General features: G+C 35.3%; 3 protein-coding genes across 8 annotated transcripts in view; 1 reads left to right on the plus strand and 2 right to left on the minus strand.

The window, feature by feature from the left end:
• The first annotated feature begins 4539 nt into the window (after positions 1-4539).
• On the plus strand, positions 4540-25378 carry LOC132704014 (calcium homeostasis endoplasmic reticulum protein). Of its 3 annotated transcripts, XR_009619208.1 has the most exons (4): positions 4540-7024; positions 9718-9829; positions 14942-15351; positions 25361-25378. XR_009619208.1 is itself a non-coding variant. In XM_060673618.1 (1 exon), the coding sequence occupies exon 1, from the start codon at positions 4654-4656 to the stop codon at positions 7045-7047; it is 2394 nt and encodes a 797-aa protein (XP_060529601.1). In that variant the 5' UTR covers positions 4540-4653; the 3' UTR covers positions 7048-8426. The 3 variants fall into 3 exon arrangements, 1 of the variants encoding a protein (XP_060529601.1); XR_009619207.1 differs by lacking the exon at positions 25361-25378 and having other exon boundaries at positions 14942-15787; XM_060673618.1 differs by lacking the exons at positions 9718-9829; positions 14942-15351; positions 25361-25378 and having other exon boundaries at positions 4540-8426.
• Positions 11696-19450, minus strand: LOC132702783 (uncharacterized). The gene is made up of 2 exons (XM_060671561.1): positions 19398-19450; positions 11696-12629 (listed from the first exon to the last, which is right to left on the minus strand). The coding sequence occupies exons 1-2, from the start codon at positions 19448-19450 to the stop codon at positions 11696-11698; spliced, it is 987 nt and encodes a 328-aa protein (XP_060527544.1).
• Positions 15900-25840, minus strand: part of LOC132704013 (mushroom body large-type Kenyon cell-specific protein 1) — a 225109-nt gene continuing 215168 nt past the window's right edge. For all 4 annotated transcript variants that reach the window (XM_060673615.1, XM_060673616.1, XM_060673617.1 and 1 more), the window contains exons 10-11: positions 22587-22825; positions 15900-21379 (exon numbers count right to left, since the gene is read on the minus strand). In XM_060673615.1, the coding sequence (XP_060529598.1) occupies positions 21048-21379; positions 22587-22825 (571 nt within the window). In that variant the 3' untranslated portion in view covers positions 15900-21047. The remainder of the gene's footprint in view (positions 21380-22586; positions 22826-25840) is intronic.

Genomic DNA, 25840 nt, shown 5'->3' on the forward strand with positions numbered 1-25840 from the left:
GGATCGAAAAAGTACAGGCTTAAGGAAAACTGTTTATACTCATCATTATATCTACAACCTTTAGGGGCTTTATTTAGAAAATGCAATTGAGCTTTTAAAAAGTTATATGATTCTGTGGGATAATTGTCATGGAAAAACTTTACAACATCGTCCAAAGTGATTCCAGCTCCAAGCCGTTTTTTGTTTTTGGACAGTTCTTTCTTAAGTTCCCTAATTTCGCTTCTCAACGACAATTCTCTCGGACTTCTTAACAAAAGCCGTTCAGACGTTTGGCAAGATTCGTCTAAAATATTATTAATAACCAATTCAGTATTACTTGCAGTTTCCTACAATATTCTTCACATTATATGAAAATAATCCTTACTTCTTTGAAAAACAATGTTAGTCTGAGTTTCTGAATCCTTTTGTTCATACGATGCTGCTGCTTCTGTTTGAGTTGTCTGAATGTTGCTCTGTTCTGTATCCACTTCTTCAGTCTTGACATCTAGTTCTTCCACTTTTATGTTTACACCGAATGTTTCTGGAAAGTAACCGAATCATTCAGGTGAATTTTTTGTTAAAGGCTTTCCACTTACTTATTTCGTTAACTCTTTGGATTTCCTTAATGTCTTTCATTTCTACGTCTAATTCTTCAGCCTCTATGTTAAATGATCCTGCTGCAGAATAGAATTAAGTAGAATACCAGAATGATCCCTTACGCTTACCTATTTCATTACCTATGTCAGTCTGAGTTTCTGCATCCTTTTGCATATATAATAATTCACACGTATCTGTCTGAATTTTCCGAATGTCTGTCATTTCTGCGTCTGGTCCTTCAGCCTTTACGGCAATTGTTCCTGCGAATGTAACGAATTAAGTCGCAGGTATTTTTAGTTAGTATAATGTAGAATAAATGACCCAAAAACATTTAAACAATCCTCCTGGACTTTGGATTAACTAATGATACTTACTTTTAGCAATTCTTGACAAAAATAATGTAGGAACTGCATTAGAAACAAGACGGTGCTTGTGAGGTGTAGTAAAACTTCCATCCGTAAAATGGATACTGCAAACGTTAAGTCGGCTGTAACATTGTTCTGGAGTGAGATTTGCATTTGGATGCGCACCGGTAAATCCCAATTGCTCTTTCCAAAGTGAGCACCTAGCAACAATAGGGAACTGGCTCAAAAAATAAAATCATTTAAAAACAATTAAAATCTTAAGATATTATCAAAAGGAAGTTCCCATAAAAATAAAAATTCCAATCACAATTAGATTAGCTAAAAAACAAAGGTTTAAAACTTTAATAAAGTTTGCTCTTAAAACGCGCTGCCATTGGTTGTGACGTCAGACCGTTGAATTGCGATCTACGCGCAGGTATACAGATATTGAAATAACACGTGAAATAATCAATACTCGTTAATAGAACGTGGTATTTAGTTATTTTCGGAGAAATGTTAATTAAAAATTCCGAAGATTTTTCTCAAATTGAAGTTTGTGGCGTAAGAGCTAGGAAGTAAATATAAATAGTAATGTACCGCCATTCTTAAGGTGAGTTTATAGGTACAAAAAGTTAATTTAACATTTAATTTAATTGAAAAAGTTAAAATTTAACAGAGGCGTTTATACAAAAATTTAATTTAAGTTGTAATTTATTTTAAAGTTGAATAACTTTTAACTTTTTGGTTAAATTAAATTTAATATAATTTTTACCCCCTCTTTTATCAGCTCAACAATTTAAATATTACTGTCACTTTATTATTTTATGCAAATTATGTCTACATTGATATTAAAATGCTTCAGTTTTCTGCTACGCGCAAAAAAAAAAATTAAATCATAAGTTAAATTGAATTAAATTCTATATAAACTCACCTTTATATCATTTAAGTAATAAAGCCTACTAAATGTCAAAATCTTGCATAACCCCACTAATAATAAAATTAGTATATTAAGTATTTAAATAGAACACTGTTTAGAATGAGCTCTATAAACACCAGTGGTGATTTAATATGATTTATACACACATAGGTACTGTCGTAGTAGAACAGGAAGCTACTGCTTCATCAACAAGTCTTCTATTTGCCCTTTTAACAGCTGCTGCTCTAGCAGGAACTGAAAATGTTCTTTTTCTGTCTGGCTGGCAATTGAATATGTGAGGAACTACATTAGGTTTCATCATTTTTTTACCACCCATTAGTTTAAACTTTAAATAATTATCCATATCTTCCGCAATCTGAAACAAAAAAAATATTAAGTACCTAAATAATACTTTTACTAGATAGATCTTAATAAAATTAGTATCTAGATATTTTTTATATTTAAGTAAGTGTGTATCTAATAGAAGAAATATTGTAAGCTCTGCTGGTAAAGTAACAAGTTTACTTAACCCTAATTATAAACATTAATCAAATTATAAACAGGTATTTATACTTACATTGAAATGATCTTCGCAAACGTGAATGTCTGTGGTCTTCGTAGAATAATCCCCTACACCTCTTCTGCATGCTTTTAGCCATTTTGTTCGTCGCTTTTTATCTTCCGGAACCCGAATGAAAATTTTATCTGGATTTTTCACAGTTGAACTCGTACACAAAGGAACTATACAGTATTTATAACGAGTAGTTTCCATAATCCAAAAATTAAACATTAAACACTCAAAAACCGGGGTTAACGATGCAAACTTGGTAAGAAATCAATGAGAAATGCTTGAAATGGCTGTTATACTCGTAACGTGCAGTGTACTTTCCTGCGATGTGACGTCACACCGGCTGCCGCGCATTTTGTTTTGTTTGAATATGCCCCGCGGCAATTCCAACTTTAATTATTTATTGTGAAGTATTCCGATTTAAGGGTTCATATTTGGTAAAATGTGTTTTTATATATAAACACACAATTTAGTAAAATAAAAAAAGCGACAAGTTAAGCAAGAGTTAATTTGATTTTTAAGAACAATTACAAAAATTCGTGGTTCAACTTTCGTTTTTAATCGATTGACCTTGCAAGTCTAAAGCAATTTTAACCAGAAATAGGGTTGCTTTATCAAGATCTTAATGTTGTTATAATTATATATGATATAATGCAAAAACTTTAACAGCGTATTTAGTAAATAAAAATAAGTAATAAGGTCCATATGTAAAATGTTTAATTTTGGAGATACAGGGTGTTTAAATATTGCGAAAAAATCGTTTTTTTTAGACCATTTTGTTTAGAATTGATTAGAGTATCTAAATTTATTTACCAAATTGCGATAAATTATTGGCAAACAATTTTTTTTATTATTTAAATTAAGTAAAACGGCATGACGAACACCACCGGTTAACCATAAGTGCATATAAATTTGTTTTAAGGTGGCAAGACTACCTAAGAAGTTTGAAAAAATATAGATTTTTTAAAAATTGGAAAAAATATGTCTTTTTGGCAAAATTTCAACACCCTGAACCTCTGAAATTAAGGGTTTTACGACCACCCTATATAGATCAGCTGAAAACAGAGGTCCAATTGGGAACTCATTTAATAATATATATATTTTTTATTTTATAACAAAACATACAATAAATATAATAAAAGACCGGCTAAAAACACCAACAAAAAACAATAACAATGTAAACAATAGTGGGGATGGAATTATAACAAGTTTTTAATGAAGCCAATTTTAGCGGTCGCATCTGGTTATCAATGACATCTGATTTTAAGGACAATCTACTGGAGTAGAAAGGTGAACCGCGGTTTTTACTACTCAAATATTTCTTTAAAAATGAATCAAGTGATCCCATAACCGTCATACCTATCATCCTTTGGACACCGAAAAAACGATAAACCGCTATTTCGTTTTGTAAGGCAGCCATCAACGCTGCAGTAAAGCGACGGCATAATTAAAATTTGTTTACTTTTGCGCACCCAAATGTATGTATAACTGAATGAATCGATTAAGGAAACGAAATCACCGTATGTACTGGGCAGTAGGAGTAGTCACAGAGTATTCTGTGACGCAATTCTTCTTCTCTTCTTCTTTAGGAACTTAAATGCTTGACATGCACCAGAGTCATTCACTCATTGCCATTTCTGTAGATAATGGTAAAAAAATAATTTGTTGGGCGATTGTCAAGCCCAAATACTAAATTATCTTACACTGTTTTTTAAACGAAAAATTGATCTGTATACTAATAATTACAGTTTTAAATCAGAAAATTCTGTGTAATAATACAAAGTTTTCAAACATCTAAGTTGTTTCAAAAATAAAGTTTGAAAAGACACTAAAATTTAATCAGAAATATTTTCTTTAAAAAAATTTAGTTTATTTATTTACAGTATTGTAATGGGATGGCTACAATAAAAGCGGGTTTTTCATAATTTTATAACTTTATTTATATTAAACTTTATTTTCTGATGCAACGCGCACTGCATTTGGATTTAATTTTACAACGGGTTATAAATTCTGGAGCAGTCCTCTTGAAAGATTTTAAATATCAACAACAAAACGAATGAATTCGAAAACCGCGCTTTCGCGTACGATTGCGCAACTGAATACAATCAATTTGTATTCTAAGCAACCCGCTAACCGCTTGTAATCTGTGACAGCGTGTAAGAAAATGGGTTATGTTATAATATTAAAAATTACGGTAATGTGGAACTTTACCTATTTTGTGAATTAAATTACACGTTAAATAATATAAAATGGATTTGCCTCCGCCGCCACAAGACACAGAGTTAAGGAATATTATTGATAAACTTGCTCAATTTGTCGCTAGAAATGGGCCCGAATTTGAACAGATGACCAAAAATAAACAAAAGGGTAATCCGAAATTTCAATTTTTGTACGGCGGAGAATACTTCAATTACTATCAGTACAAAGTAACCACAGAGCAAGCGATTTTTAAACAGCAGCAACATTCTCAGCATTTGATGGGCACCGAGCAAGGTAGCGACTGGAATGCACAGGCTCCTGTTGTTGAACCACCACAAAATGCGGAAACTGAGCATATAACGCAGCAACAAGATGCCCTACGCGAGCAAATAAAACAAAGTGAACATAATTTGACAGCTCAACATACTGTGTTACTGCAACAGCAACAGGCATCAGTGGAAGCAGCAGTTGCCAAGTGTGAAGCAGCAGACTTACAAAAAGACGCAGAAGAATGTGAAATTGTTTTATCAGAATTGTATGCGATACTGCAACCTATAATTGATACATGTACAAAAGACAGCATTAGCAATGGTAAATCTTGGTTTCTTCAACATGCAGATAATAAGCAAAAGGCAAACTGTATTGTGGAAGCTCTATTGTACAAAGTCCTGCAGTCAAGTACTTTTCCCCAGAAATTACATATAATATATTTGGTTAATGATCTCTTACATCATAGTGCAAGAAAACATGCTAATGATTTAAAGGACGCATTAGAGGTGGTTGTAGTTCCCATGTTTTGTAATGCTAGTATAGCAGCAACAGAAGAACAAAGATTAAAACTGGATAAATTGTTGAAGTTGTGGGAATCCAAAGCCAATTACGTTAAAAGTGAAACTCTTGATAAGTTGAGGAATCCTATCCAAAGTTATCAACAATATCAGTCAGATCAAATGGCAAAGTATGCCACGGAAGTAGCTGCTTTAGCAGAACAAACAAAACAAACATTTGACAATTATCAAGCACAACATCAAGCCTTTGTTTGCCATGCCATGCAACAAATAATGGATCTAGAGCAGCAAAAGCAAAATTTAGAATCACAGCATCAGCAGACTGTTCCACCACCGCCAGTACAGAGTAATTCAAATATAATTCCCCTTGAAACTATTCAAGCAAGTTTGCAGCAAACTATTCAAAGTCTTAGTCATCCAAATAAAAGTTCTATTAATACCAATACCGCTCCTACTACTCAGACATTTCCAATTCAAACTATTACTAGTCAGACCATCAATGACAATTTTTTCCAAATAAACCCTAGTGTTCCACCACCACCAATAAACCTTCCAGCACCATTGAACACTATTCCTCCTGCCTCTGTGGATCAATTTCAAATAAATCCTAATACTATAAACCAACTTCCTCCCCATGATATATCCCAACATCCCCCATCTAATGGAATTGAACCACAATTTACTCAACCACCTCCTGGTTACTTTCCACCACCTGGTATGTTCCCGGACTTTTCAAAGCCTCCCCCAGGATTTGTATCGAAAAATGAAGTATTTCTAGAAGAATTGATGCCTACCGCACCTTATTATGATTTACCCGCTGGGTTAATGGTACCTTTAGTCAAATTGGAGGATACTGTTTATAAGCCACTGGACCCAAAAGATATTAGATTACCACCACCAGCACCTCCCAGTGATCGTCTCCTTGCAGCAGTTGATGCCTTTTATTCTCTTCCAAGTCATGAAAGGCCAAGAGATAATGAAGGTTGGGAAAAATTAGGACTTTATGAGTATTACAAAGCAAAGAGTGTAGCGAAGAAAGAGAAGGACGATGCGATTAAGGCTGGCGTGAGAGAGAAATCAAGAACACCTTCACCAATTATAATGAAGCCAGAAAAGGAGAACACACCACCAAAGAGGAGATACAGAAGTAAGTCACCTACTCCTCCTCCTCCACAGCATCGAAGTAGAAACAGAAGATCGAGAAGTAGGTCCCGGTCAAGGAGTAGATCACGCAGTCCTAGAAGAAGAAAGACTAGAGAGTCTCGGGAGAGTAGGGAAAATAGAAGGCGAAGAAGTTATTCCAGGTCACGGTCAAGGTCACCGCCTCCAAGGAGATCTGTTTCACCGCCTGGCTTTGGAGGTACTCCATTTATGCGAGGCGATATGCAAGAGTTGGATTCTTCCAACAAGGGTCATCAAATGTTGCGTAAAATGGGTTGGGGCGGAAGTGGCTTAGGTGCTAACGAACAAGGGATAGATGCGCCTATTGCAGGAGGTGATGTCCGTGATCGTCAGGATCAATTCAAAGGTGTCGGTTGTAATTTGAATGATCCCTATGAGAACTTCAGAAAAAATAAGGGTGCGGCTTTTATTACTAGAATGAAGGCGCGTGCAGAGGAGCGTGAGAAAGAATGTAAGTCGAAACAGGATTACTGATTGCGATTGTCCGTGTTTAAGTTAGTTTATTTTGTGGATAAGTTGATTGTGGCTTTTTTAACAATTTAGTTATATTTAACACAATTTGAGTCCCTTTGTAAATTGGTATGTGTATTATATTTCCTTGGACCTGTACAGACTGATAGAGTAAGTGGTTAGTATCGTTACTAATGATTGAAATACAATTTTAAAAATAGGTTTGTCTGTATTTTTTTGCGAGTTTCCCTTAAAGAAAAAAACGTCAATATTTAGTTATAATTTTAATCAGTCGCGAGAATTACTAACAAATCCATCCAAAAAACACGGCAAGTAAACAAAATCGAAATTTTGTACAAGGGGTGTTTTAATAAAATGTGAATTTCAGAGCAAAGTGAGTCTTGGAGCTGCGTCAAAATGAATTATTTTTAATCAAAAATAATTTCAACGTCCAAGGGCAAAATCTAAACCAAATTATCGAGTTTGTGAACTGGTTACGAGTTGTATCTTTTTTGTCCTTTAAACGTTAACAAATACAATAACATTTAATTAATTTCGTTTTCGAAATTAAATTTTGCAAGATCTGCCCCACTAACTGTAATTAAATTAAATAAAATTCCCTGAGTTTGGTAAAAAAGTAAATGTTGCATTTAATGTTTTAAAAAGTTTTGCAATATTCTGCTATTATAATAATTATAATATTAAAAACACGCTCTAGCGGTATCGCTAAGTATTAGACGAATCACGGTGAGATGATTGTTTTTGGCGCTGAAGATGGGTTTGATGGAGCAATAAATAAATGCTCATTCAAACGAAACCATATTTTTTAAAATCAGTCGCTTAGAAGTTGCAGTTAATCGTTAGTTTACCAAAATTTAAACTTTAAAAATGGTTTTAGAGTAAAATCGCTTTCAAGTTTTGGCGGTTACGCCACTGCGAGATCATCTTGGAAGTATAAATTTTTCTCTCTCTTCGGTTACTAGTCTATCAATTGCAAATAAAAATATATATGACTGAAAAATCAAGGATATTTTGGGTTATTTTTGTTTTTCGATATATTTCAATTTAAACATTTTAAACAAAAGAAAATGAATTCATGTATGCAGCGTTCGATCGAACTACAAGAATATATTAAAATATTGAAGACAATAATTGATGCCGTTAAAAGGTTAACAATGCCGTTTATCGTGCTTTCACAGATAAATGGTTTTGGCGTTATAATTTCAATAAAAGGGGATGTCACTTGCAGTTCGTAAATTTATATTAGCAAAGGTATAGGCAAGGAAAAGATAATACGCAGTTAGGAATGAGTTCTCATAGGTATACAAAAGTCCCAAAATAATTTTAAAAATATTGTTAAACCCGTTATTTAGGTGACAGTGGTACAATATAAATCTGTATGTTGTATATTTTTTAAAATTTTTGCATTTTATTAAATTAATTATACACCCTTTATATCCAGTACTATCCTAATCCTTCCTCGGTTCGTCCCTGCAGTACTTCTCTACAGAATGGGAAGGGCATAAAGTCGTTTTAGTGCATTAAATAAGCCAAAACTGTGAAACCACTCCAATTTTTCACTTATAAGTGTACAAAAGTTTCTGCTTACCCTAAAGCGTACACACTGCAAGCGATTTCATATACAGGCTGTAAATGATATCAAACAATTTAATGAGTAAATCTGGGGCTCGAGGAACAAGATAACAAAAATACTCGTTATATTGATTCCAGCCTGGTATTCTAGAAAAGTTGCTCCAAAGATTTAGTATAAAATGGTTATCGTGCCACTGCATCTTACGGCAAAAGAGAAAAATGTCAGCAACAAATGGGGTACTAAGGATTATCGTCGTGCTGAGTTGTCAAATTTTGCCCTAGTTAGTTTAACAGATACAAATCAAAAAACAATGATTCAGCTGCCGGGTTGCGGACGGTTGCGGGTTCATTTTTGGTACGAACATTGTTAATTGATTTCTTAAATTTAAATTTAATTATAATTAGTATAACAAAATTGAGTTATCTTTAGTTTTATAATTTTGAAGCGACGATGAAAAAATATGCCATACGGAATGTGTGCATGCGCGGTCAGTTGAAATCTCGTTTTCAACCAATAAAGCCTGACATTACTAACATGCCCGCTGACAGTTCGTTATTTCGACAAGTTGCGATTTAGATAGTTTGTTCGTGTTATAACGTGTGAAATTTAATGCCATGCGCGGAAAATCTTTCGCTTGTTTATGAAATTATCACTACGGCCTTAGGTGCATCCATTTCGATTCTCCTCTATTATCTGGGGCGAACTCCAGATTTAATCATTTGATTACTTGACCTCATTTACGGATCCTAGGATTAACGGATCTTGTTTAATTAATTAAATGTTTGTTGTTTAATTTTCCTAATTTGGTCTAAAATTGCATGTGGAGTAATATAATAATTTGCTAGAGTCTCGGTTTTCTTAAAGTATTTATGTTTGGGTTCTTCAATCTTATTTTTTATTTTCAATGTTTTAATTACGAACACTTCCCTCAGAGTTGTGTTTTGGCAGCAGCAACAGCAGTATTGCCGCCATTAGCACCAAATTAAATGATTTCGTTTGTTGGCATTATTTTTGTCGTATCTACTTCGTTTTTATTTCCTTCTTCTATATTTTTTGGAGAGGGTCATTGATGACCTAAATTTTCGTTATCTTTTTTTTAGGATCTGCGGTCGGAACAATAATGCGTTCAAGAAATACCGAGCGAGATTGGGAAGAATCTGCTATTAAACAAAATTTACTTAACTGGTTTGACAAACACGAATTCTAAATCAGGTAAAGATATAAATTTTTTTCTTTTCGCCTGTTCCCTGACCAAACGAAATATAAGCTAAATTTTTTAGAATCCATCACTAATTTTGCCCGGTTTATCCATTTCACCCACTACTTGTCAAAACATGTATATTCTTTCCTAGTCCTTACTCTAAAATTTTAAGATATGCATTGATCAGGTGTGCGCAGCGTGTCGAGCATTTCTGGTACACGGGTTTGGGAGCAATCAGATGTTTTTGGTAAAAAACTATTTTTATCAGATAAATTGGTTAAGGCTTTCGCGGCCCGTTGATAAGCTATTATCTTGGTTCGGGTTTAAAGGCCGTCGTCGATTGGAATTACTTCCTAACGTTTCGCTAGCACGAGTGGCGAGCTTCTTCAGAGGTCCTTCCATCTCCGATGTTGGACGTAGACTGACGATTTCTCCTGCGCAGGTTGTATTTATGCCGATTGGTGGTGGGCGGGACTTGTTCCGCTTCGGTTGGTCTCGGGATATCGATCGGTACTGCTCGGGCGTTCCTAAGGATCGGGTTCCAGATTTGGTTGAGTCTAAGGGTCTCCTCCTTTCGGTTGAAATTGTGTGGGTGTTTTTGTATCTCAATGGCTTCCCTGGCTAGTCTGTTGTGATAGCCGTTGACCGATGCTAGTAACTTACAGCTCTCAAAGTGTACCCTGTGTTCCCCGCTGCCCAGTGCGTGTTCAGCTACTGCAGACTTCTCTGTATGTCCTAGCCTGCAGCTTGCTTTATGCTCCTTAAGTCTCGTTCCCATTGATCTCTTGGTAGTCCCGATGTAGACCTTTCCGCATGAACACGGAATGCGGTAGACTCCTGCAGCTGAAAGTGAGCCCCTCTTGTCCTTCGCTGACCTGATGGTCTGCTGGATCTTCTTTGTAGGCTTAAAGATTGTTTTGATGTCGTGTCTTTTCAATACTCTGCCAATCCTGTCGGTGACACTCGGAATATACGGCAGATATGCGTGGGAGGTGGAGGGTCGTTGTTCGGTATCCCGTGATCTTGATGATCTTGAGTTCATTGATCTCTCGATCTCCCTCTTGCTGTAGCCATTTGCCTCGAACGCAGTTTTTAGGTGTTCAAGTTCCATCTGGAGGCTCTCCGGTTCTCAAATCCTTCGGGCTCGTTCTGTCAGGGTTCTGATAACCCCATACTTTTGACTTGTGTGATGGTTGGATAGAGCATGCAGGTATCTGTCCGTATGGGTTGGTTTTCTGTAAACTGTGTGGCCCAGCTTCTTACCTCGCTTCCTCACTAGTACGTCCAAGAATGCAAGTTGTTGGTCATTTTCAGTCTCCATAGTGAACTGGATGCTGGGATGCTGACTGTTGAGATGCTGCAGAAAGTTGTTGAGCTTGTCCATACCATGTTTCCAAATCACGAAGGTGTCATCCACGTACCGGAACCACGTTGCTGGCTTGTACTCTGAGGTCTCGATCGCTTTTTCCTCAAAGTGTTCCATAAATAAGTTGGCTATAACCGGGCTTAGTGGGCTTCCCATTGCCACTCCGTCCACCTGTTCGTAGAAATTTCCCTTCCACACGAAATAGCTACCGGTCAGACAGACTCCAAAAAGTTTGCAAATATCGACAGGAAATATCCTGTTCACCAGGTCCAAGCAACTCTTCAGAGGTACTTTGGTAAACAGTGAGACGACGTCGAAGCTCACAAGGATGTCGTTTTGTTCAATATTGATGTCTTGAATCTTGCGCACGAAGTCGGTGGAGTCCTTGATGTAACTGGTGCCGTGTCCTACGTGTGGTTGGAGCAGCGATGCCAAGTGTTTAGCCAAGTAATACGTTGGTGATCCGGGTGCGCTAACTATTGGTCTTAACGGGACATCTACTTTGTGTATCTTAGGTAGTCCATAGAGCCTTGGTGGAACAGTCTCCGTCGCGCTTCTTGATTTCTTCTGACAGTGATGATGACTTGATGAGCCGGTTGGTAAGACGTAGTCTAACTTGCGTCGGATCCTTTTTCAGGGGTTTGTAGCTTCCCGGGTCCAAGAGTTCCTCAATCTTCCTTTCGTACTCCTCGGTCTTCAGAAGAACGGTTGCGTTTCCTTTGTCCGCTGGGAGTATGATGATACCCTCATCCGTGTTCAGGCTACGCAGTGCCAGTCCTTCACTTCTCGTCAGGTTAGTCTTGGGTGGTTTTGCCTTCCTGAGGATGTTGGCTGTCTCGATTCGTATCTCTTCGGCATTTTGGTCCGGTAGGTTCTTGATGGCTGCTTCCGTGCTGGAGATGATCTCTTCAATCGGAATGTGACGGGGAGTAATTGCGAAGTTCCCTCCTTTGGTTAGCACTGCTCTCTCCACCTCCGTGAGTACTCTGTCCGTCATATTAACCACGAGTCGCTCACTGTCTAGGCTTGCTGTTTTGGGCGCTTGTTTTTTCGCAAACTTCTCGTACTTCCTTATCTGTTGCTCCTTTGTGCGGTCCAGTTCGTTCCTCATGTTGGAATGTGAGATTGCATCCATTCTGTCCCAATTCTGTTGTTCGATCTTGTTGCCCAGTGTCAAGTGCAGGCCAAGAAGTTCCTCGTCCGTCTTCGCAAGGCTATGACGAGTGTGGTGAATTCTTTCCCGGAGAAAAGCTTTCTCAGTCCTGACGTAGATCCTGTTTGCCTTCACTGATTGGAGAATTCGTTTTTGTCTAAGGAATGCTGGTATGATGTTGGTGTCCCGGCAGCGGCACAGAAACGCTAAAGTGGCGAGTAAGTGCGCTTTTTGCTTCCTTATTTTGTCCAGTCGTTGATACTGCTTACATGTTTCCTCCCCGTAGAGGCGTCTGATAAATTGGTTAAGGCTTTCGCGGCCCGTTGATAAGCTATTATCTTGGTTCGGGTTTAAAGGCCGTCGTCGATTGGAATTACTTCCTAACGTTTCGCTAGCACGAGTGGCGAGCTTCTTCAGAGGTCCTTCCATCTCCGATGTTGGACGTAGACTGACGATTTCTCCTGCGCAGGTTGTATTTATGCCGATTGGTGGTGGGCGGGACTTGTTCCGCTTCGGTTGGTCTCGGGATATCGATCGGTACTGCTCGGGCGTTCCTAAGGATCGGGTTCCAGATTTGGTTGAGTCTAAGGGTCTCCTCCTTTCGGTTGAAATTGTGTGTGTGTGTGTGAAAAAACACCCATTGTGAGGACGGAGACTGTTCCACCAAGGCTCTATGGACTACCTAAGATACACAAAGTAGATGTCCCGTTAAGACCAATAGTTAGCGCACCCGGATCACCAACGTATTACTTGGCTAAACACTTGGCATCGCTGCTCCAACCACACGTAGGACACGGCACCAGTTACATCAAGGACTCCACCGACTTCGTGCGCAAGATTCAAGACATCAATATTGAACAAAACGACATCCTTGTGAGCTTCGACGTCGTCTCACTGTTTACCAAAGTACCTCTGAAGAGTTGCTTGGACCTGGTGAACAGGATATTTCCTGTCGATATTTGCAAACTTTTTGAAGTCTGTCTGACCGGTAGCTATTTCGTGTGGAAGGGAAACTTCTACGAACAGGTGGACGGAGTGGCAATGGGAAGCCCACTAAGCCCGGTTATAGCCAACTTATTTATGGAACACTTTGAGGAAAAAGCGATCGAGACCTCAGAGTACAAGCCAGCAACGTGGTTCCGGTACGTGGATGACACCTTCGTGATTTGGAAACATGGTATGGACAAGCTCAACAACTTTCTGCAGCATCTCAACAGTCAGCATCCCAGCATCCAGTTTACTATGGAGACTGAAAATGACCAACAACTTGAATTCTTGGACGTACTAGTGAGGAAGCGAGGTAAGAAGCTGGGCCACACAGTTTACAGAAAACCAACCCATACGGACAGATACCTGCATGCTCTATCCAACCATCACCCAAGTCAAAAGTATGGGGTTATCAGAACCCTGACAGAACGAGCCCGAAGGATTTGCGAACCGGAGAGCCTCCAGATGGAACTTGAACACCTAAAAACTGCGTTCGAGGCAAATGGCTACAGCAAGAGGGAGATCGAGAGATCAATGAACTCAAGATCATCAAGATCACAGGATACCGAACAACGACCCTCCACCTCCCACGCATATCTGCCGTATATTCCGAGTGTCACCGACAGGATTGGCAGAGTATTGAAAAGACACGACATCAAAACAATCTTTAAGCCTACAAAGAAGATCCAGCAGACCATCAGGTCAGCGAAGGACAAGAGGGGCTCACTTTCAGCTGCAGGAGTCTACCGCATTCCGTGTTCATGCGGAAAGGTCTACATCGGGACTACCAAGAGATCAATGGGAACGAGACTTAAGGAGCATAAAGCAAGCTGCAGGCTAGGACATACAGAGAAGTTTGCAGTAGCTGAACACGCACTGGGCAGCGGGGAACACAGGATACACTTTGAGAGCTGTAAGTTACTAGCATCGGTCAACGGCTATCACAACAGACTAGTCAGGGAAGCCATTGAGATACAAAAACACCCACACAATTTCAACCGAAAGGAGAAGATCCTTAGACTCAACCAAATCTGGAACCCGATCCTTAGGAACGCCCGAGCAGTACCGATCGATATCCCGAGACCAACCGAAGCGGAACAAGTCCCGCCCACCACCAATCGGCATAAATACAACCTGCGCAGGAGAAATCGTCAGTCTACGTCCAACATCGGAGATGGAAGGACCTCTGAAGAAGCTCGCCACTCGTGCTAGCGAAACGTTAGGAAGTAATTCCAATCGACGACGGCCTTTAAACCCGAACCAAGATAATAGCCTATTTTTATCAGTTTTGAGGGTTCTGCACGTGTTCTGCGTTTATCATGTCACTCAGTGAATTTATTCGTGCTGTTTCGTATCGGTCGCAGAAAGTGTATAGTATTCAAGAAACTTTAAAGTAATAAAAAAAAGAAAAATAAACGTTTTCATGCACTCCTTTATCAAACACTTCACTCCGTCCGGCTCCGCTAGTGTCAAATGAAACTGGTTTCCAAATATCAGTTTTTGTTTAAGTTTTGGATGTGATTATGCAAGCACATGAAGTGCCGATATGGATTTGTAACTTTAATATGTTTCGTCAACTGAAGATTATTATTCAGTTATCATTTTGATTTTTTTCAGGCCTGCTTTAACCGTTTTGAGTGTCTTGAACCGCCAAGTAATCTAGCTATAATGTATACGGCAGTTTATTTACTGTGTATTGATAGTTCTGTTTTCATTTTGTATATCGGTTATAACGGAAAAATTGATTTAGTTCGACTGATATATCTTATACTAAAAGTGGGTAAGGTCCGATTCTGCATAGGATATAGGATATGGGGCTTTTAATTGGAAAATAGTATTTTTGTGTTTCTATGGGTACATATTTGCAACACACCAGGAACCAGTCTGGAGGTCAGATGAATAACATCGCAAATTGCACTGAGATCCAGTCCTGACCACATGTTACCACCAGGGCACATAGAAGAGAGGATGCATTAATTCCAACCATTGATGTTTTCTATTCGGTGGTGTAGATTATACTAACTCAGGTCAGTCCCATTTTTATTACGATTTAAGTCCAGTGATTTAAGACTGTTAAATGACTCTTTGGGCCAAGTAAATTGGAACGAGTTATTATCAGCTCACTCAGTTAATGATATGGTTAATATTTTTTATGATGCCTTGTACCTATATTCAGGCTCTTGTGCCACAACAGAAGGAGTCCAAAAGCATATTCCCACATTGGTTTTCCCCTGCTCTGAAAGATATGATAATTCAAAGAAAGATATGGCTATCTAAATTATGTAACATTAGAATTTCAAATCTTTTCTTGAAGAGTAAAATATATTTTTTTTGTTTAGGTTTTATCATAGTATTCAATACAAACTCCCCCATCCCATCACTTCTACACTTAACAACACTATAAACGTTATTGATTTTAAGTGTCATTAAGTTTTAACATGACAACTAGACAATAGCCTAGAGACTATTTATTGTAGAGTACAATATTCAACTATAATATCTCGAATTGTTTGATCATATAGTAAGTACACTTTGGACATGAGGGCTGGAACTAGGTAAATGAAATGAAACAAACTTAAACATTGTAATGTAGTCCACAGTATAATAAATACTGGTATACTTCAGAATTACATTATAAATATACAATGTGTATTGGTATATTTCATATTTTTGTGGTTTTAAAATATTTTCTGAAAATAACAATTTCCCACAAAGCAATAATTGTTCAAACACTAACTTTATATTAAAACATTATAATTTACGAGTCACAGATATTTACGAACAAGAATGGTTGTATTTTAGGAAAAAGGTCCGGCGATAAGGTCCAAAATACCATCGACTGACACCAGATATTTTTCCTTTACACGTAAAATACAACAACTTTGATATAATAATATTCACGCTAAAAGGCATTTATAGTCACAATTTTATATGAGACAATGTTATATACACATAAACCATTTTTTTTTTGGAAAAATTTATAAAATGGTTTCTGCGCGAAAACACTTCAATTTGTATATATATAACATATTGTCAAAAAATTGAATATCCAATCAAATCTGTATACGTTAAGCTTCTTTAAATATATACGAATGTAAAGAAATGCACCATTGGATTTTTTTATAAATTCAAATTAACATCTTTTGATACTGATTTTGATAATATCGGATATGAATTAGTATTTTATTCTTGGTCCCAGTTTATCTGTATATCGGTGCTGAGTGGTTTTGACTGTTTTGTTTTTGAATCATGGCATATTTTAAAACGATCACGTTTAAATAAACTTATAAAATTTAAAGATGTGTTCAGTCTTTTCGATTTTTCCCGATCACATTTTCTTTTAAATTATTTTTCTACACATCTACCAATCTCAGTAATAATAGTAATTTACCTAAAATAAAGACATACCAAATTTCACTTACAAATGTGTCTTATCATACCTACAAATTTATTGCTCAAAAGCAATTCACGCAGTCGTAGAATGTAATAAAAATATTGTTGAAAACGATGGTGTTTACTTTGTACTGTATGAATTGCCTTTCACAATACTTATTTAATATTTTGACGCTCTTTTGAAATATGCCACTTTTGGTTTATCCGGACTGTCAGTTTGAACTTTTATTTTGCTACCACACTGATGAATAGCCGAGCAACCTTAAATTTAAGCGCTACATCACTATTCACTAAGTAAAAGTATTCTTAAACATCTAGATTAGTTAAGTGCCGTCACCAATATTAGTGTTTCATTTACAAAAAACTATATAGTGGGTATTAAAACCTAACCTTGTACTGTACTGTCACAATTTGACATATAATTACTAACTATTAAGTATACAATCTTTGTCGGAAAATCTACAAGAACTTTTGTATTGTGGCGAGGCTGGGTGAAGTCTGACACGCGCGGGTTTCTACTATTCGCAAAAAAGATGTCATCGAAAATCGCCCTCGAAACCAATTTAAGTATAAATTTTGATTTATATTGATAACTTCGCTTATTCGGGTCGACTTCATCCGAAACGATATAGTCCACAAGTGTTGCAACGGAATTAAAAGAACATTTTACGTCTTTAATAAGAAACGTCGCCTTCATCAGTGCGGTTTAATGTGGGGAATTGCGATGACTATTGTTTATTATGGTTGCGGAAAAAGTAAAAATTGTTCGCAGCAAACTAAATCCATATAGTTTGCTTGAAATTTCAACAGATTTTTCAATATCTTCTTGTTTTATATTAGCAGGCACACAAACATTTAAAGTGTGCTAAAAAAGTACTATTTACACGATATTAAAGCGAAAACTTAAATGGTAAAATTATCCTAGACAACTAAAATTAATTAACAAATACGTTGTTATAAAAAATCATTACAGTTATGTGTATGTAAAAAAATATGTAGGAAAAACTATAGAAGTCTTATTCGTGAAAAGCTATTTGTGGAATGATAAATCTAAACAACTAGTAAACAGAAACCTTGGTCCGTTAGGTTTTTAAATAGAATTGGAAATACTGACACTTACGGGTGCAACAAAAAACTTACAGTAATTGTTACGAAAATATTGGACAATAAACGTACAAGTTCATTTTAATGAAATTTAATAAATTAAAAAACCACAAACATATCACTTCAAGAATATAAAAAAAATGTCTTTCTATAGTTTAAAAACATTCCAGTTTAAAAAATTTACATCTAAAGCTAAGCACTAAAAAATCCATTAAATTTAATAAAATGAGCCATCATAATAAAAAATCTCTGCGTCCTTTATTAAAAGGCAATATATGTATATATATAACAATGAGTTTTTTAAAATAAAAACGTTACACATACCTCTTAACGAACACATTAGTATTTTTTTGAATATAATAAATTCTCTTCCCATAAAAATATGTCCTTCGGACGAAGAGCTTTTAGTGAGTGATTATTAAAAAATATAAATTTACGCGTATACTTGTAAGGTTACTTTTACACTGTTGAATTTACATTTGCTTGGACCGCGTTGGTAAAAATGATATAATAGTATAGTCGTAGAGAACAAAACAGAGTCGATTGGCAGTTTGAGGATTCCCTTTAATAAAAGCGTGTACTAAAATACCAAGTACATTATATTATTGCACATTATTATAATCATCAAACTATCAAATTAAGCGAAATGAAATCAATCAAGTAGGTTACAATAAAAATGAAAATTGCAGGAACGCGGATTGGAAAAGAACCAAAATACAATATTACTAACCTTAATTTTAAAACATTATCTTTTAGATAAAAAAAATTGTCTAATTTAAGGTCTTTTAAATTATTTTAAGAAAATATTAAACGAAGTTGAGTCACTTTTTTAAAGAGAACCCTACGAAATAATTTTGGGATAAAATTTTTTACTCTTTCCCAAGGAGAGAGTAGAAAATCCGCACCAACAACCAAAAAAGGGATAAATGCTATCAAAAATTGCAAATTCGATTTGCGGGTACACTAGAAGCCGAAAAATACAAATCGTTTTGTGGACTTCGTTCAAAAACAAACAAACCCTTTTCCGTGGATTGAACTCAAAAATTTGGCGAGTTTTTCTCAAGGTATACAAATGAGGTTGTCTTTACATGGGTTACTTTATTTTTGAAGGTCGAGAAGTCGATAATCATATTTTGCATTGCAAGCGTAAAAGTGATACACACAAACATTTAAAACAGTGTTTCCTTTGCGAAATCTTAACACTAGCAGAACGGGAAGTCGCAACGACCTCGAAATGAAAATATACACCTTTGTTTATAAAAAATGCATCTAGCAGTGATAACTGCGTAGGTGGGTTAACGATCACCTTTATATTTTTTATATTTCAATAATTTCAATGCTAATTGTTGTGAATAAAAAATCTGGCACATATATGGTTGGAATGTTTTATTTTGATAACACAACTTGATCATCAGGAGCCCATATTTTGATTTTCGAATACATTTAAAACTACTCACAGTGACTCCGACTCCTTTGATGATTAAGTTAGCGTATCAAACGATATGTATGAAAAGCATACCATTTTATATACAACATACTGCAGTATTTGGTCCAACTTAAATATGTGTGTGTTTACTGTATATCTGGTTTGATTTGGTTTGGGTGGTATCTTTGTAGTTCTTGCAACATGTTCAAAATGAAATGAAATGAAAATTTTATTAGTAAAAATAAATTCTTAAACAATGTCAGAGTTTCAAACAAAGATGATTGCATGCCAAAATGTGATTAAAGTAATTGAAAACTAACATCTCAAAAATTTCCGTACTGAAAACAAAATTACCATTGTGTACCATCTGTTCCTATCCAAGACATAATAAAATGCCATAAAAAAGTAAAACCCACTTTATATGATTACAAACCTTAAAAATGCTATTTCCTTTAAAAAAAATTGCAAGGATCGGACAGTTATCTTGCTATGTAGAATACCGAAGATTAAATAAAATCATGCTTTTTTGATAAAGTGTGATACACTTTTGTTTAAGGTAACCATAACGGAGAGTGATGCAAATGGAGCAAAATGAAAGGCTTAAGAAAATCTTCAAACCTAATCTTTTATTTTTTTACATATTGCAACAACAAAAGATTACCCAAAGAACTGTCGGTATCGGTTTGGTTTGCGGCTGTTTGAATATTATTTGACGGTTGTTGAAGGGAAAGAACCAACATTTTTAACTCTACCTGGAGTCAATCTTTTATCTCTCAAACAAAATAGCTTCCATTTTTCAAATATATAATATATTTTAATATATCTTATATACTACTTAATATTGATGTAAATATATATGTATTATGTATATACCATCTAATTGCACTTCATTGTTATATGAAAAACAAATCAACAAAATAAAAAAATATCACCAGGAAAACTGATGGTAGTAGTAAACTAATTCACGATCAGCTTTCCAGTTTATAATTCAAATATTTCCATATCAATTAACTACTGCTAACTGTTTAATTTTATATAATAATATTTTAAGATATTTTTAGAGAAAATATACATCAAAAATTTTGATTAAATCACAGATAGATATAATTTTTCCATTCAATTGTTGGGATCGTTCCCAAAATGTGTTTTTTTCGTCGATAGTTCATCATATCTTTCAATCATCAAAGCAGCATATGATGTACAAACATGGATAGGTGAGAATTTTTACATATTTGAGGTATAGCGACGTCAAAGACACCTAGAAAATACATTTATGATAGTAGATTTTTTTACATGCCAAATACATCGAACATTTATGAGGAGTTAAGATGATCGAATAATCTTTAAAGTTTATATTAAACATGTATTTAAAGCGTATTAATTTCAGTAATAAAACTTACTGTATTCTAGCACATTTTTTAAAATCAAATCGATAACTTTTTTCAACAAGAAAACTAAACAAGAAAAACGAATTTCGGTTTTAAAACGTAAGCCACCAGCTTCAAAGATTATTTGATATGTCACCGCCACGATTGAATGTGTACAATTTTTAAAATTCAAAACATTTAGTAAATAGGCAACACTGCTTTGATGTTTATCGATTACACTATTCTAAGTAACCAAAAAACGTAAAAAAACAATAAATATCAACAAACACGTCATATCTAGCTCATTTTCGATCAGTTTAGCTTCAGTTTACGTACACATGTTTCCATTGTTTTCCTTGTGGGTGAGGCGACCATTTTTGTTTTCATAAATACATCGTTAATAAAAAATCCTTTCACTTACGACGGGTAGATGTCAGTCTTGCAGTGCGTCGTTCTCTGAGGCACTACTACCTGCTCTACTCTCGTTCGATGGTCCCCCTCCGTTCCGATCGGAAAGGATCTCCCGAAAACGCACCAACATTTCAGGTTTCAGGTTTTCCGGTTTCGCCAGGTCCTGTTTCAAGTAAATTCGTGGAAGCTTTCTTTCACTATTGTTACTGTCTTCCTGGTTCGGTTTTTTTCCCGACGAATCGTTGGAATCGTTAGAAAGCTCTATTGTGTGAACATCTGAGTGGTCGTCCTTGATGGAGTGTGATGGTGATCGACTTACATTGTCGTCGTGACTATTCATGGAATTATTTACTCCTGGAAAGTGAATAAAAAGAAATAAATAAGAGCGTCGTCAGAAATGCAAACATTGTCTGATTTGGAGGTCGTTTTTAAAACCAACGAAAAATTGTCTTATTTACAGTAATAGGTGGTAGGTAAAAGGGCATGTACGGGTCCTTTTTTTCAGAAGCTTAAGACGAAATGTGAACGATGAGTTTATACACGCAGCAAATGAATAACAAATAAGTAAAAATATCTCTGAGATTGAAACTATGACACAAAATGTCGGACACTTGAAACAGGCAAGTAAAAATTGTTGACTGTTTTTAGAGATATATCTAAAATAAAAAACACGGGATTTTCGGTTTTTAAATTATATATAGCCACGAAATACATAAAATTCTTGCCTATCCTGACAACAGGATTCTTTGAATCATACGCAGTCATTTCAAATGCCGCTTTCAACCAATAACTAAGATGGCTGTAAACCGTTCGTGAATTTGAAAGTTTTCAGTTTTTATGTGTCAGTTGGTTTGTAAAATTATTCCCTTCTGTACGAAAATGTGGCCGCCCGAGACGCACAATTTTTACTGCTAATTTTTCATATACAGAGCGGTGAAGTACAAGCATGTCTTGTAAATTTCAACCAGAAGACAATTAATACATGTTTGCAACAAAAATAAAATAAATGAAAAAACAAGTGTAAGCGCTTTTGACATCTTCAACTGTTTTTGATTTCAAATTATATTATTTAAAAAACTTTCCTGTTCAAACATCTTTTTTTAGGAGTATGTGTAAAAGTTCACATTTTTTAATGATCCGCTTCAAATATTTTACAGTTTAGTTGTGTCCTGTATTCAATTCTCGGAACTGTTCCGGAACTATTTCCGGAGGGCTTTAAATTACCATGCGAAATGTTTTTTATGGACCATTTTTTAGATATTTTTTGTGTATGGTATTATGGTTTTTTTCTATCAATTATTTATATTTGTTATTTTTCAGCAATTTTAAATTTGATTTCACTTGCCAATAAGCGATATTGCTCTCTGGAGACATGTATATTAGTTGGTACTTCTAACGAAACAAGAATTTTTAATTGAAATTTAATTCTAACCACTAACCTTTAAAAAAAGATACAATAATATTGAATTCAAGCTAGGTTTTAAAATAACCGTTCCTTAATAAAAAATTAATTGATGAATATTAAAATTAAATATTTTTAAACAAATCTTTTTTAATTTACCTGCCGAGAAGTTCAATGGGCTAGATCCTTTTCGATAGGATTCATCTCCCGAACTGCTTGGATCCGTGAGAGACGGTTTCGACAGAGGGTTGAGCCTGCTATTTCGACAAAGTTGCTCCAAAAGTGCTTTGTTGGACATGTTTTCGGGCGCAATGTTTTTCTCCTCTTTCGGCGACTTTTCCTCTGACGATGGCACGCCAGATTCTAGGCTGGACCTAATTATTCCGTCGAGGAAAGATCTATAAAAATAAATTCGTGTTGTACAATACAAATAACTAAATGCAGGGTGGTGAAACTAAAAAACAACGAATGCCCAAGTTATAAATCATATAAGCCTATATCAAAATTACATTCTTTTCCACTGTAAATATTAGTATTGAAAATTTAATTTAAAAATGTGATAACGGATACTTGGAAACGGTCGCCTGACCATGTTATGTGTATGTAGACAATTCTTATAATTTAGTTAAAGATAGAGACAAGCACACAAAACTGCATATAGAATCATAAAAATCTGTATATTATATAAATGTAGGCACCAAGTTGGTTTAAATAATATTGTAAAATTTGTTTTACTAAGACAGGCCGAAACCCATGTCGCGGTTTATATTATTTAGGTGTTTAATTATTTATATGGATTTACGATGTTTTTTTGGATAGATGAAAGTATTTTGCCATAAAATTGGAGAAATGCAAGTATTTTGGCTTTATCGAATAAAATCTGTGGTGTTCTTTTTGGTCTGGCTAATATTTTTTTTGACCTGTTTCCTCGATGTATTCGTTTTTTCATTTTTAATATTGGTTCGGTACCATTTAGGGAGTTACATTATGTAAGTGGTTTTTTGATGAGTTGTATTTTTGAGCTGACCGTCTAATAACGGAAATTGTTTGATAGAAGAACTAAGGTGAGAAATGTGAAAATTATTAGGAAGAAAAGCAGTGTTTTAATTTTGGGTTCAGTGGTTCGGGTTGAGATAGGTTTAGGGCTCTGTAAACAGGAGAGAGAGTTGATAACCGATGATTTTTGGGTCGGACGGTGATGTGATAATGCATTAAGGTTTGTAAACAGAATGACCCAATGTTAGGTCTGATTTTCTATTGATCAGATACCACTTGTCCAAAAATCTCTCAACATCTTGGATCCGTCAAAGAGAAAATTCCGTTTGAGATACCATATGAGGCAAAGAGTACATTGGGAGTCCGGACGACAAATATCAACTAGACTCAAAGAACATGAAGCTTTAATGACAGATTTCCTCTTCGTCCGGATCTTTATTGGGTTGACGATAGCTGTCTGAGAGGATGGCTTGAATTGTGTCCTAGTAGTCGTTAGAATTCTTTGAAAAATTAGTGAGGCAAAATTTAATTCATTTTGATAATGACAACACAAAAATTCGTGACAGTAACAATACTTTTATTTATGATTGTTATAGGTTATACGTTATAAATTAAAACTAAATATGTGTTATTCAATTCTATTCAAAGAATCTTCTTAGAGCAGTGTCTGAAATATTTTCAGTTTATTTTCCTGCTAAAATTAAACGTATTATTACCCAATTCGAGTCCAAAGGCACCGTTATAAATAACTGTAAAAGTTTAAATGAAAATGTCGATAATAGAGCAGAAGAAAGGGACAATAGAAGTTTGAACATTTTACTGCATGTAGATGAAGACAAAATGCTTAGTACGAGGATTGTTGGACAAGCTGTAAATAAACATCAAACCACAGTGTCGCGCACATTAAAAAAAAACAACTATTTTTCCTACAAATGCGAAAAGCACCAAGAGCTCCGGGAAGGCCATGAAGCAAGAAGAGTAGCATTTTATTTTGAAATGATGGAAAAAGCAAATCATGATAGGGATTTAAAAAAATATATTTGTTTCACTGCTGATGGTACATTCACACTCAACAACGAACCAAATGTTCAAAATAATCGAATTGTGAAAAAATAAATGTTATGATGGGAGTTTGACTATAACCTTACGGCAAAAATCTGTTTGGGCTTATTACAAAATTAAATTGAACCCGCACTAGTATGGTTGGGAGTATTTGGGAAATATTTTTAACAGGAATATTATTGGTCCAAGATGCCGTGCTTCTTTCCTGCTGGGTCACTTAAAGAGCGTTATCTATAAAAATGTTAAATTAGAAAATTTTAACCAGTTACAAAACGCTATTCCCTCGAAGCTTCCTTGTTGCTTAAGCCGTCATTTGAATGAGGGATGGGGTCTTAAGAACCGAATATGTGTTTGATACGAAGAAAACATAATGGATATACCTGCATACTTAGTTTACTTTGAATGTGTGAAACCAAATGTACATGTCTTTATTGTAAATCAAACTTTAATTGATGTCATTGTCCAGCTTGACGTCGTCAAGTTTTGGAAAACGCTTCATGGAAAATATTCACTGGTGTTTCATGTATTTCTATTTTGTAATATTTAATTCAATAACTGAAGATTGGCTTATTAAAATTTATTCAAACTCGGCCTCTTCAAAAAGTTATATTAAACCGTTCCCACAAAATGTACAGGTGAGCTAATATTTGGGCATCTAAAGATTTACATGGGAACTTTTAGTTCTTATTAACATGACAAAAAATTTCAACACTAATAATTTTAGCAACAATAGTAATTTAGAAGGAACAACAAAAGTATCGAATTTTTTATCGGAGCAGTTGTACACAAGCATATTGAGTATTTTAGTATTAATAGGTATTCAATATTATTGTTTGACACCGTATCTGCATTATTGTATTTCCTTTTTTTTGCAGTTCACAAAGAAATAGCTCGACTTTTGCTACTTATGAGAAAAACCATGGGGTTTGGCAATTTAATTCTTCAATTATTGTAATCAAAAATTGGATTAAGAAAAATTTGTATTGCCTAGTCAAGAAGTTTGTATGTAATATTCTAAATTGTTATCATTATACTATGGAGTTTTGTTTTTGGTTTTACTCTGGAGGCTGTATCGACGTTCTGGTATTACCCTTGGTGTTTGTGCCAAATGTCTCCACCAATACATTTAATACATTAACGTCTGGCATAGATAGATTCTAATCACTTTTTTGTCTGGCAATATCAGATTCACAAATTCATCAGGCAATACAGCAGTATCAAATGGTTACAAAACCATGGTAGCTTGGGTTAGTTAAGAATTATCTAACAAATTGAAATATTGAAATATTTTCAAATTTTCACAGGAGAGAAATGCAGTAAGCCATTTACTATCTAACTCGTAAGTATTTTATTTG

This window comes from Cylas formicarius, unplaced genomic scaffold (assembly GCF_029955315.1).
Source record: "Cylas formicarius isolate icCylForm1 unplaced genomic scaffold, icCylForm1.1 PGA_scaffold_6__28_contigs__length_40554024, whole genome shotgun sequence".
In the NCBI taxonomy this organism is placed as follows: Eukaryota; Metazoa; Arthropoda; class Insecta; order Coleoptera; family Brentidae; genus Cylas; species Cylas formicarius.